Below are 12,921 nucleotides of genomic sequence, written 5' to 3' on the forward strand. Positions count from 1 at the left end.
ACCACACAGTGGAGGCACTTAATATAAAATGGAAACCATGGCCTCCTCTCTCTCTCTCTCTCTCTCTCTCTCTCTCTCTCTCTCTTGTTCTCTTCCTCTCACTCTCCCCCCTCTCTCTCGCTCTCTCTCTCTCTCTCTCTCTCTCTCTCTCCCTCGCTTGTTCTCTTCCTCTCACTCTCCCCCCTCTCGCTCTCTCTCTTTCTCAGAAATGTGCTTGCACACACACCACATATAGTAAAGAAACTTAAAATAACCTCATTATAAGAACTCGCAATAATTCTGAGAAAACAGGAAGTGTTGAGACTAACACACACAGTCACTCAGTCAGTCCATCATTACTGGGACAGCATGGCGCTCAGTCCACTCCCTGTGGTGCTCTGTGAGTAAATGTTCTCTTTATGTCTTCATTAGAGTCAGAGGTGCTGTATTAAGTTGGTAATGTGCAGTCTGAGGAGCCTGACTGATGAGATTATGTGAGTTAGTTGTGTAGTTCCTTCAGAAGGGAGGATCAGAGTTTCACTTCCATGTGCTCAGGTGTTCTCACTGTATCCAGATGTGTTATGGAAAGGGTTCTCTTTGATGTACAGGGCTGGAGAGAAGGAGGAGACGTTCTTGTACATATTTGTGCTCAATATGGGAACAGACCAGTTACGAGTGTACTTCTACACATCAGTGTATCTGATGAAACACGGAAGTGATATGGAGGCTTACGACTCTAGCAGATGAGTTTGTCAGAGTTTAACAGTAAGACCAGTGAAGAGAGGATTACAATGGTCAACACTAGAGCTACTGAAACCATGGAGTAGAGTTTTAGAGGAGAAATAAACAGATTTAGTGAGTGATCTAACATGAGGTTCAAATGAAAGTGTGGGGTGAAGAAGAACCCTAAGACTCCTAACTACCTACACAGGGTTGACAGACATGACATCACTATCACTATAGAAACTGGAGAGTCTGTATATTTGGGATTTGGGTCACAGCAACATAATTTAGGAATAGAGAAGTCAGTAGAGTACAGCAAACCCAAAGAATGACCACAGATATAAGTGGGAAAACCTACATGCTGTGTGGTGTTGAAACAGTTCAGTACAGAGTACAAACAAACCCTGTAGAAAATCAGCAGATAACATCCACTGCTTGGACTGTTTTGTGTATTTGTGTAAATTAAGACCTACAACAGTGTGATGGAACAATGTAACCTACTGTGTATATTAAGATTTTAACAGACTAAATGTGTAAAAATACTGTAACTTCAACAAATGTAATGTGAGTAAACAATAAAGGAAGGTGACGATCAACAGGAAATGACCAAGACAAACATTATTAACCGTTTGCTTTTTGTAATATAAATGAAAACACTTATATTAAGAGGCGGAAGAATGATCTTGACCAACATAGTCTGGCTGTAATCAGCCTGACACAAGAGAGACTCTTCATTTTATAGATATGAAAGGAAACACTGTGACATGAACCTCAACACACAGAACTCCACTGGATTCTTTTTCAGAGCTTCATGTTATCAGCAGAAATGGGGAGATGGAGAACAACAGTTCTACAGTCATGGAACATCTCACAAACACTTTTATTTTGTCCCATTAATACTGCATGACTATTTAACAATTAATCCTATACACGAATCTCAGAAACAAATTCACAAATTCAGCAGATTTGTGAATCAGTGTTACGATCCTGAGCGTCACTGCATTCACCTGCTTTCAGTTTCTGTTTCCATCCTGATTTTCATTTCCATGTGATTTCCATGGATTTCATTTCCATATGTGATTCCTTGTTTTGGTTTCGTTAGTTCAGCCCCTCGTTTAGTTCTCTGGCCTTCATTAGTTTCCCCTGTTCCTCGTTTCTACCTTGTTAGGTTGTGTTTTTAAACCCAGTGTTTTCCTCAGTGTCTTGCTGGTGGTTGTTCTAGCCGTTATCTGCTCATTGTGTTTGTACTAAGCTGTTGTCTGAGCTCTTGTCTTGTTTTCGTTTATTCAGTCAGTGTTCTGGGTTCTGCCTTGTTGTCTGTGTATCTGTACCCTGTTTTCTCTCGGTTTGCCTGTTGATTTATTTTCCAGATTTTGTACTTTTTGTTTAATATATTTCCTGGATCTGTTCGTATCAGTGCTATGACCCTGGACTGTCTTAATGACCCAGATTCTGGATTTGCCCTTAATAAATCTCGCTCTTCTCAGTGTCTGCATCCAGCTCTCTATCGCTCCACGTTACACAGTGTGTTCATTCTTCATAAACCCTCTAAACACTTAGAGAATGCTGGATAGGATGTCCATAAGTAACAGACATTGTGGAACTGTGAAACAGCAGTAGTGAATCTGCTCATACCACAGCACACACCACTGTCCACAGAAACATAAATCACTGACGCCCCCTTGTGTTCAAAATCTTCAGCACTCTAAACTACACTAAATGTGTTTTATCGTGAAAGATTCGTTTCTTTCTCTATTTTGGTCACTTTCTCCACTCCCTTTGAGTTTAAATGAAAATTTATTAAAAGTTATCTAGCATGTTAAAGTGTCTTGTTTTGTTTTTTTATTTAAATGAACAGTTGTACATACTTTTATTTTTACTGTTTTTAAAATGTGTTTTTTTTAATTGTGTTTTTTAATAAATTAATGATTTCATTGTTCATATTCATATGTTCCCTCTTTTATGTTTATAGTGCTGATTTCATTTGTTCAAGCTGGACTTGCTCAAGGTGATTTATATTTTGTTTATATATTATTTAAAACCCAAACTGCCATTATTAACTCTATTCAACTATTAGATGAAACATGGTATGATGGAATGATGTAATGAGACATTTATGAAAAAATGCTATTTTAAATGTATTAATTTACACATTTAGCATTTTAGTGTATGTATTTTATAATTAATGAATTTATTTAGTATTAAAACATGTGCAGGACCAGACAGCACTGACTGGTGTGGTAGATTTAGATTTATATCTGTGTAATTTATTTGTTTTCAAAGTAACTGAATGAAGAATTCAAATGTTTAATGTTTCTGCAGGTCATGTTAAAGCTGTTGTGAGTGTAAGTCCTGATAATCACATGTTCAGAGGAGAGACTGTGACTCTCAGATGTGACATACGGCTAGAAGGAGACACTGGGTGGACATACAGCTGGTATAAGGATGGCAACAGTATCTACCCATACGTCACATCCAATACATACACATTCAACTTTGTTGTACAGTATGACAGTGGTACATACACCTGCAGAGGGTACAGGGGAAGAGACTCTCAGAGCTCAGAGATCAGTAATGCTATTACATTAACTGTGTCAGGTGAGTTTGGACTGTGAATTCAGCCAATAGACATTCATAGCAAGGTTGCTATTGTGTGTGAGTGATTTTAAACACCCAATAACTTGTATTTGCTGTGTTACAGTGATACCCCAGGCAGTACTGAGTGTGTCTCCCCAGATCTGGCTGACTGAAGGAGACTCAGTGAGTCTAAGCTGTGAGGTCAGAGACTCCGCTACAGGCTGGACATTCAGCTGGTACAGAGCTGTTCCCTACAGAGAATGTGTAACTCCAGTAACATACATTCATGACTCTGTGAGGTATTGTGTTGAAATCCTCTCAGACAGCATCAGAGGAGCTGGAGGCTCCTACACTCTCAGTCCTGCTGCTCTACATCACACAGGAGTTTATGTGTGCAGAGCAGAGAGAGGAGAACCAGCCTATCAGACACAGTACAGTAACACACAGCCACTATGGATCACTGGTGAGGACAAACAACAGCAGTGTGTGTGTGTGTGTGTGTGTGTGTGTGTGTGTGTGTGTGTTTGTGAAACATCAATCACTGTCATAAACACAATCAAAAGCTTAGTCATATGTTATTAATTAGATGTCATTAGTAGTTTTCAATCATCGAAGGAGGCATCAAACTGGTTGTAATCTTTCCATGTTAAATGTGTTCACTACACTTCTGCTATGATAAGACAATAATAATAACACGTGATGTATAATTTCTGTTTCTAAGGTCTGTCTCCTCCAGACTCTCTGATCATCAGTCCCAGCAGAACTCAACACTTTAGTGGTGACTCTCTCTCACTGAGCTGTGAGGGACAGAGTGACTCTCCTGGATGGAGAGTGAGAGGATACACACACAGTGGGAATGTGTCAGATTGTTCATCACTCTGGGGATCAGTTACAGGATCTACATGCACCATCGGATACCTCTACACATCCCACACTGGAGTGTACTGGTGTCAGTCTGAATCTGGAGGGAGCAGCAATCCTGTTAACATCACAGTGCACAGTGAGTCTGCATGTATGCACTCACTATTTAAGGAGAAAAGGAAATGTTTGATAACTATATTATAGTTCACAATATATAGAACTATCAGTTACTGACTAAGAAAACTGTTAAGTAGAGTTAATAAGAAAATCTGTTAATTTAACATATTCTGGGTGAAATGTGTGTGTGTGTGTGTGTGTGTGTGTGTGTGTGTGTGTGTGTGTGAGAGAGAGAGAGAGAGAGAGAGAGAGAGAGAGAGAGATTCTACTTTCTACTTTATTGTGTTAATGTTCTGTGTCCCTGTTGTGTAATACTCAGTATTCATGCTGGAATCCTTCTCTCTGTAAAAGATGAGTAAAGTGAATTCTCTGTTCTAGATGGTGATGTGATTCTGGAGAGTTCTGTTCATCCTGTGACTGAGGGAGATCCTCTGACTCTACACTGTTTACTTCACCCCACTATCACATCACACCTCAGAGCTGATTTATATAAAGATGGATCACTCATCCAGACCCAGACTGCAGGAGAAATCACCATCCATACTGTCTCAAAGTCAGATGAGGGTGTCTACTACTGTAAACACCCAGAGAGAGGAGAGTCACCACACAGCTGGGTCTCAGTCAGAGGTCAGAATCTAAAGATTTCACATCTTTATTATTACACTAATTTAACCAGAGCTTCAAATTTAACCAGAGCTTCAAATGTATGTTAGCAAGAAAATCATTTTATAATTCTGAATCTTGGAGCAGTAATCCTGTGAACATCACAGTGCAGGGTGAGACTCGATGTAATGAATTTACGCTTGTACTGAGTTTACTCTGAACACCATGAACACCATGTCCTGTCCCTGACTGAACTCTCTTCAGTTTATATATTTGTATTTTCATATGCATTTGAGTATTTGAGCCTATGGATATACATTACTTACATTTAGTCATTCAAGCCATGTAAAGTTACTGTTACCCATCATTTTCTAAGAGACAGAATAGATGTTTTTTATATAGTCTATCCACAGCAGAAATAGGAAATCAAACAGCCCCATCTTGTGGTGTGAATCAGTATTTACATAAATGCAACAAAGTGTTCACATGGAATCCAGTTACATTAATTAAGGCTTAAATCTACATGTAATACACTCATTTATTTTAGAGAAATAAAATGCTATTACACTGCTGGATGTATTGATACATTTAACTGTGTTCAAGTAGATAACTGGTCCCAAAGGCGTAGAACCTATTTGTAAACTAGGGGCCATTTTAATTCTAGGACTGTCAGGGAATGTTTTGGACAATAAACATTTTTGTGTTCATTTCTGTTTACCATCACCACCATTACTCCTACTGTACCTTCACCACCATTACTCCTACTGTATCAACACTACCATTACTCCTACCAGATATGGTTCAGCTGAGCTGCATGTGAAGTAATACATTCCATTTATTTATTCCTTCAAGTTCACTTCTTGTATCAAAACTATTAGATGTTTTCAAAAAGCTTTCAAAGGTTTAATAAGCTTCCAACACATGATCTTATAGAGAGGTGAACATAAAAGCAGAATTTAAGTACTGTGTGATTTCTACAATGGAGCCTGAGCTGGTTCTGACTGTGCAGTCTAAATGGACACAAATATTGAGTAGAGAGACCATCACACTCACATGTGAATGAGTAGGAGTGTAATCCTGACCCCAACCCCATCTCAAAGTCCAGTTAAAATCCAGTTACAAAATGTTAACGGCATGTCTATAACAGCTTGTTGCGTGTGCTAAGATGGTATGTTTTATACCTGTTACATGTTCAGTGAGAACTTGGACACCCAAATAAAGTGAAAAACAACTGAATTCATCAGATTATAAACAAATCTGATATAAACAGTTAATTAAAAGTCTGTTGATTAATCTACTGCTTCACTACTGCTACACCATGTTACTGAGAGTCTATTGTTCTTATTTTAAAATGTTTAAAATACTCTTATACTTCATCTATTTTTAATCTAAGAATGTTACTCATTTCATAGATATCTCTATGCACTCTGCCATTGCATATCTTGAACTGTGTGTTTCATCTCCATCAGCAGTTAAACCTACACCTAAACTCACATCAAGCCTTAAAGGAGCTGCACTGGTGGGAAACCCAATGACTCTGCACTGTAAGCTGGACCAGCCTGCTGGATGGAGCTTTTACTGGTCCAGACACACACAGAACCCTGAGAATGAGACCAACACTGCAACAAACTCCTACAACATCAGCTCAGTGGCGCCCTCTGATGGAGGCCAGTACTGGTGCAGAGCTGGCAGAGGAAACCCAGTCTACTACACACACTACAGTGATGCAATCTGGGTAAACGTTACTGGTGAGGAACAGTTTGCATTCTATAACTAAAAAAATTGAAATTTAATTTATCAGTTACATATTCAGCAAAAATATGAAATATCAGTACTTATCAACCCTTAGTAAAAGTTGGCACAATACTAAAGTATCACTACATGTACTGGGGAGTCTTGGACATCTGCATACTTTGGCCACTAGAGAGGAGAAGTCAATAACATTTTAGTAGAAAAATGACAAAGCAGATCAGAAAATGTTTGATTTCCTGAATAACAGGAAGCTGTCATGTCTGCTACAGGACATGATTTATGTGCTTCTGAATTAATGGGTTTATTCAGTATTAAAACATCTGCAGGACCACACAGCAGTGACTTGTGTGATAGATTTAGATTTAGTTCTGTGTACTAGTGAGTAACAGTTTACAGTGTATAATTATAGAAAACATTGTGTTGGTTATCTGTGTGATAGATTTAGGTCTGTACAGTAACTCTGTTTACCTGACTGTACATGGTAAGATCACAGTCATTTCATGAGTTTAACATCTATTTTACTCATTTAAACTCTTTGTAGACAGTAGCAGAACACACTCAGTCCACATGTATTGTGTTTACTTATTAAGGGTAAAAAATATACTGTAACTGTACTTTTATTCCAGTAATACTGCATGGTATTATAACTGTGAAATGCAATCTTACTTCATTTCTTGTTATTATCATTACCAACTTATAATGGATCTTAAAAATGATACACGGGACTGTTGTTTTGGCACTCCTGATTTAAAAGCATTTGTTTCCACCATACACTACAAGACCCGATCTCACTAATAGCGCCCCCTACTGTGTTGAAGAAGAGAGTACACAGTGACCTCACATAGTCTGGAGCAAAGACGTGTGACAAATCATTTTGATTCATGTGATGTTTCGGTTCCTATGAGTTCAGCTGGTGATTCCTCCTCTCTTGGCCTGGTTGGTTTGGCTGTGGGACCGAGTTTGGTCGTGTTCTTCATCTTACTGACCCTGCTGTGGAGCTACAAAACCAACAAAGGTCTGAGATCAGCTGCAGGTCATTTATGAATAGTTTAAATATTATATGTTTTTATGATACAAATCATGAAACCTGTTTACAGTATTAAACACTTTTATTTTATTTCCATGTTGCCTGGTGCAGAATCTCTGTGTCGCTGTACTGGGAGTCAGTCAGACATCAATCAGACATCAGATCAGACCCAGAGAGAGTCAGGAGGTGAGGGTTGTCAGTCACACCACTGCACACTGCTCAGACCATGAGACAACAACAACTTTCCTTATTAACAATTAACTTAAAGCTTTATCTTCTCTAAGACAATTTAAATAATCCTTCATCACTTGTGATTCATTCTCTACTGTGTCCAGTAATCTTTCAGTTTAGCATTTATTAAATGGTCTTTTCCTTTAACCCCAGAAGCTGCCCACATATATGACACAGCTAAGCCAGCAGACAGGAGCGGCACAGGTAACGATTTCATTTCCCACTGAGTATAGTAGTGAAAGACTTGGTCAGAATGCATCTAAACAGTAAAGCCCAGAAACCTCTTGTAGTAATAAACACACTGCACTCTGTGATAAACACACTGCACTCTGTGATAAACACACTGTACTCTGTTATGAACACACTGTACTCTGTGATAAACACACTGCACTCTGTAATAAACACACTGTACTCTGTGATAAAAACACTGTACTCTGTTATGAACACACTGTACTCTGTGATAAACACACTGTACTCTGTGATAAACACACTGCACTCTGTGTCAGATGAACCTGCAGATGACTTCAGTGATGTCACTTATGCTCAGGTCATGAAACACAACAAGAAAAGCAGGAATAAAGGTACATCCACATCACCTTCACACTGGGATTTAATACACACCTCACACACACAACATCCCTCTATTATACATACGTAACAGGTTCTGTATAATTACACACTGGAGAATACAGTCTGATCTACATCACTCTATTATATATATATATAAATAACAGGTATTATATAACTACACACTGGAGAATACAGTCTGATCTAGATCACTCTACTGTATATATACTACTATATATAGCTACTATATAATCATCACACGAGACAAAGGAAACACATGCTGGTCTCCAAAAGCAGCAGCAGTGCATTGTGGGAAAGAAGTGTGTATGATGAGATGTTATTGGCTGGTGGGTTAGAACACTAAAGGTCAGTGAGAGGTCACGCCTGCGTTTGCTTTGGTTTTGTTCTCTGTTACTGCAGACACTGGTGCTGGACTCAGTGAAGTCACTTATGCTGAGGTAGAACTGAAACCAAAACAGAAAGCAAAGAAAAAAGAAGGTACATGAAAAGGAGAAACTTTAGTCACCTACAGCAGTGACACACCAAGATACAGCTGACCTGAAGAATTCTTAAGATTGTACATTTTGATATCACTGCTTAGTAACATTGTGTGCTTAGTTACCCACTGTAGGTTATACAGGTCATGTTGTGTTTAATCATTTGGAGGGTTGGTGTTCTTCCTGTGGTCTAATGCCAGCTCTTCTGTCTCTACTAGAAAAGACCAGTGTGGGGGCAGACACTGTGTACTCAGAGCTGAGGCAGGACTCACACAAAGGTCAGAGCTCCAAGAGCTATGGCATCATTTCAGAGGTACCAGGCTGTACCGAGCCCCTACTGGACCCAAAGACCTAAAGGAACACTATAACTGGCCATAAGAAGAGCTTAAACCAGTCATTCAAAACCAGCTAACATTAAAGGAAACAGAGCTGAAGCCAGTCAGCAGATATCACTCCATAGATTGCTCAGTGATCTCCACTCCATTCATTACTGTCAGTAGCAGCTGCTGTGGTTGGAGGATTTTTAATTAACATGACTCGGTGAAAAAGAAGCCAGTGTTCATTTTAAACCTTGTTTCAAGTGAAACTGAATATCAATCCAAAGTGACTTCTGCTCAGGTTTATATTAATTAATAAACAATCATGAAACATGTAAGAGCCCTTCACTGTTTATGCGCACAGAACTGAACTTGCCAGCTTTGTTAAATAGAAGACAGGTAGAGTGGAGCTGAACTGACAGTGATTATATGTACATTAAACAGAAATAATGACTGATCCTAATGAATGTTTTCAAATCATCTTTGTCAAGGTTGTTGAGGAACAGCAGAGACTGCTGGGAAACAGAGTTCATTCTCCTGTGTTACTCCCTCAAGTTTCTACAAGACCAGGAGTTTAAACCCTCTTATCCAAGTGTTCATTCATTTATTTGGTTTAAACACATTTTAAATTATCATGTCAGATACTCATGTCTACAACAGGAAGGTGTTTTATAACAGATGGAGATGTAACAGGTTGGAGGTAAAATATCTTACAGTGAAAGTGTGGTTTTACCATAAGGAACATACTAGTTTCACTCTTAGTGTAGAAATGCTTGATAACATTAGAATTGTTTTGTTTGTGTGTTTTATCATGTGAATCTAAATATGAAGTGTGCTGGTTGTAGCATAAACATTCCAGAAGAATCAGATTCAGTGGTGTTGGAGTTCCTTCTCTGTAGAGGTGATGAGTGTATGAGTTCTGTGGGGCTTCACAGCCAACAGACCTTCTGTCTTTTCAGCTGTTCTGAAGCTTGTGATTGAGTGACTGTTTATCTTTGTGTGTTTGTTATTAGAGTCACTCAGAGAGACACATTAAGATCCACTTTTAACCTTTGAGCCAAGATTTTTATTTTTTGCAGTGTTATGTAACTGCAGCACTTTGTAAATTAAAGACCTGGACATTCCTGGTGATCTTCTGTAGTGACCCTCACTAGGGTTTAACCCTAATCCTAATCCTAATCCTGGTGATCTTCTGTAGTGAGCCTCACAAGGGTTTAACCCTAATCCTAATCCTGGTGATCTTCTGTAGTGAGCCTCACTAGGGTTTAACCCTAATCCTAATCCTGGTGATCTTCTGTAATGAGCCTCACTAGGGTGAAGGAATCAATATGTATTTGTTTTATTTTGTAATTATTTTTGATTAAGTTTTATATTATGTTTGTATTTCTGCACTTTTCTAAATGTCTGTACGTCTTCTGTGCCCTCGTGTCTGTCTGTGAGGTATCAAGGTCAGGAGGTGATGACTCTCAGGAGGTGATGACTTTCAGGACTCATCCACACCTGTCTCTCTCTCTATCATCCTCCTCTCTCCTCCTCCTGTCTCTCTCTCTCTATCTCTTATCCTCCTCTCTCCTCCTCCCATCTCTCTCTCTCTCTCTCTCTCTCTCTCTCTCTCTCTCTCTCTCTCTCTCTCTCTCTCTCTCTCTCTCTATCCTACGTCTTCATCTCCTCCTGATCTCACTTCGGTGTTGTTGTATTAACTACTCATTGTTATATTAGCACCCTTCTTTTTGATGAAGAAAAATCTGATCTGAAGTTTTTATATGTGCACAAATAAACATCAGGACTCTGAGGATCAGTACAAGATCCTGACTCTTCATGACTGAATTTCTAATCCTAATCCTAATCTTAATCCTAATACTGATGATTGTCATGATCAGTCCCACCCAGCTTCCGTGTTTCGTGTTTTCCTTGTCTTGTGTTACTTTAGTTACATGCCGTAGTTTCTTTTTCTCCGCCCCTCGTTTGATTGCTTACACCTGTTTCTCATTTCTACCTTGTTAAATTCATGTATTTAAACCCTGTTGTGTTCCCGGTATCAATGCTGTTCATTGCATGTTTATCTGAGTAGTTGTGTTTCTTTGTACTCTGTGCCTTCATGTTTCCTACTCTTTCTTATAGCCTGCTTCCCCTGTTTGCCTTCGTGTTTTGTTTGTTTAATCATGTATTCCCGTGCTCTCTGTGTAGATAATATGACCCTGGACTGCTACAACTACTGGACAACGAGGGAACACAGAAGATGGAAGGGACTAATCATGACAATGATGTTCTCTAGTGGGCATCCCCAGTGAGACTCAACACTACAGACTGAAGGATATGAAGTACATATCACAGTCAGTATCACAGAACTGGACTGTGCCACCATTACTAATGACACCAGAACCACTACTATTACTTTATAATAGTGTCAGTATGACAGAACTGGACTGTTCCACTGGTTCAGGAGGACACTACCTCTGGTCACCACAGATCAGCCCCACTACAGTACTGAACTCCTCCCCCTTGTGAATCACTCCATCGTGTTGCACCCTTGTTTGGTGATTAGTATTAGTGTGATTAAGCTTCTCTTGTTGTGTAGTTTAGTTGGAGAGTCTGACAGGTTTTTGATCTTACTGTTGTCTGTTTCTGTTGCTTTGTCTCCCCAGATATTTTGTTAGCTCATGTGGCAATGGTAACTCAGTGGTTAAGGTACTTGACTTGTAATTGGAAGCTTGTGGGTTCAAGCCCTGCCGTTGTTGGATCCCTGAGCAAGGCCCTTAACCCTCAAGTTGTGTTCTGTCATAATTGTAAGTCACTTTGGCTAAAAGCGTCATGGTGTTTCTGCTGATGTGTGTTTAGGATTTATCCACCCTGCATTTCATTCTCAATCGGGTTAAAATTTGCTTCCTCATATGTTGTCTGGTCTCGTGTGTGACATGCATGTCACTTTCCTCTTTGGTGTGGTTTTCTCAGTATGTGTGTGAGGGCACCAAGTCTCAAAACACAGCATCTGTAACCCTTTTAATTGGTTGGATCATTTTATTGACGTTTTGGTAATACAAGCCTCTAGAGGTTATATTTCAAATAAAGAATCTTATTGGTGTTTTTTTTCCTTTTATGATTATTTACTGTGAATACAAAAGGCAGAGATGTGCTCTATGTCCCTTGACCAGATGCAAAAGTTCTATAAACCTAAACTTGATAAAATTGTTATAAAACATTTATACTTATGTCCCCTTTCATATACAGTGTATTCTTTCATGTTCCATTTCACATAAATATTTAAGACATATACATGTATAACATGTATGATGGTGGATTTTGTTCAAATAGTAAAGAAATAATGTCATTTGAACTTACAGTGATAGGTAATTCTCCAAAGTAGGAGAGCATATCAGCCACCATTTAGACAAGTGTTAGTCTCCTACTTTAGCACAGTGCAAATTCAGTCATCAAACTCATTATTTTCCACTGATTTCTGTAGTTGTATAATCACCCACCTTGTGGTTTCAGTTATGTTTACTTCATGATCAGTTTCATCACAGACATGACAATGGTTTTATTTCTTGATACCAGTTGAGCATAAAGTCAGATTGCCATTGATGTCATGTCACATGGTTCATAGCAGAGGCTTTAATTTCCCGCTGAACTTTAAAAAGTGTTCTGATTTAGATCGAGCAAACGTGTAGAG

General features: G+C 38.9%; 1 protein-coding gene and 1 long non-coding RNA gene across 2 annotated transcripts; both read left to right on the forward strand.

Moving 5' to 3' along the window:
- Positions 1-309: 309 nt before the first annotated feature.
- On the forward strand, positions 310-8,097 carry LOC145653015 (Fc receptor-like protein 5). The gene is made up of 10 exons (XM_081704886.1): positions 310-379; positions 2,675-2,710; positions 3,025-3,300; positions 3,404-3,742; positions 4,001-4,279; positions 4,636-4,884; positions 6,330-6,608; positions 7,523-7,627; positions 7,751-7,825; positions 8,024-8,097. The coding sequence occupies exons 1-10, from the start codon at positions 349-351 to the stop codon at positions 8,095-8,097; spliced, it is 1,743 nt and encodes a 580-aa protein (XP_081561012.1). The 5' UTR covers positions 310-348.
- Positions 8,098-8,855: 758 nt separating this feature from the next.
- On the forward strand, positions 8,856-10,549 carry LOC145652930 (uncharacterized). Its single transcript, XR_014119214.1, has 3 exons — positions 8,856-8,935; positions 9,153-9,212; positions 9,743-10,549. It is a non-coding gene; the product is annotated as an uncharacterized LOC145652930 (long non-coding RNA).
- The last annotated feature ends 2,372 nt before the right edge of the window (positions 10,550-12,921 follow it).

This window comes from Electrophorus electricus, chromosome 21 (assembly GCF_041902795.1).
Source record: "Electrophorus electricus isolate QZ-2024a chromosome 21, ASM4190279v1, whole genome shotgun sequence".
Classification (NCBI taxonomy): Eukaryota; Metazoa; Chordata; class Actinopteri; order Gymnotiformes; family Gymnotidae; genus Electrophorus; species Electrophorus electricus.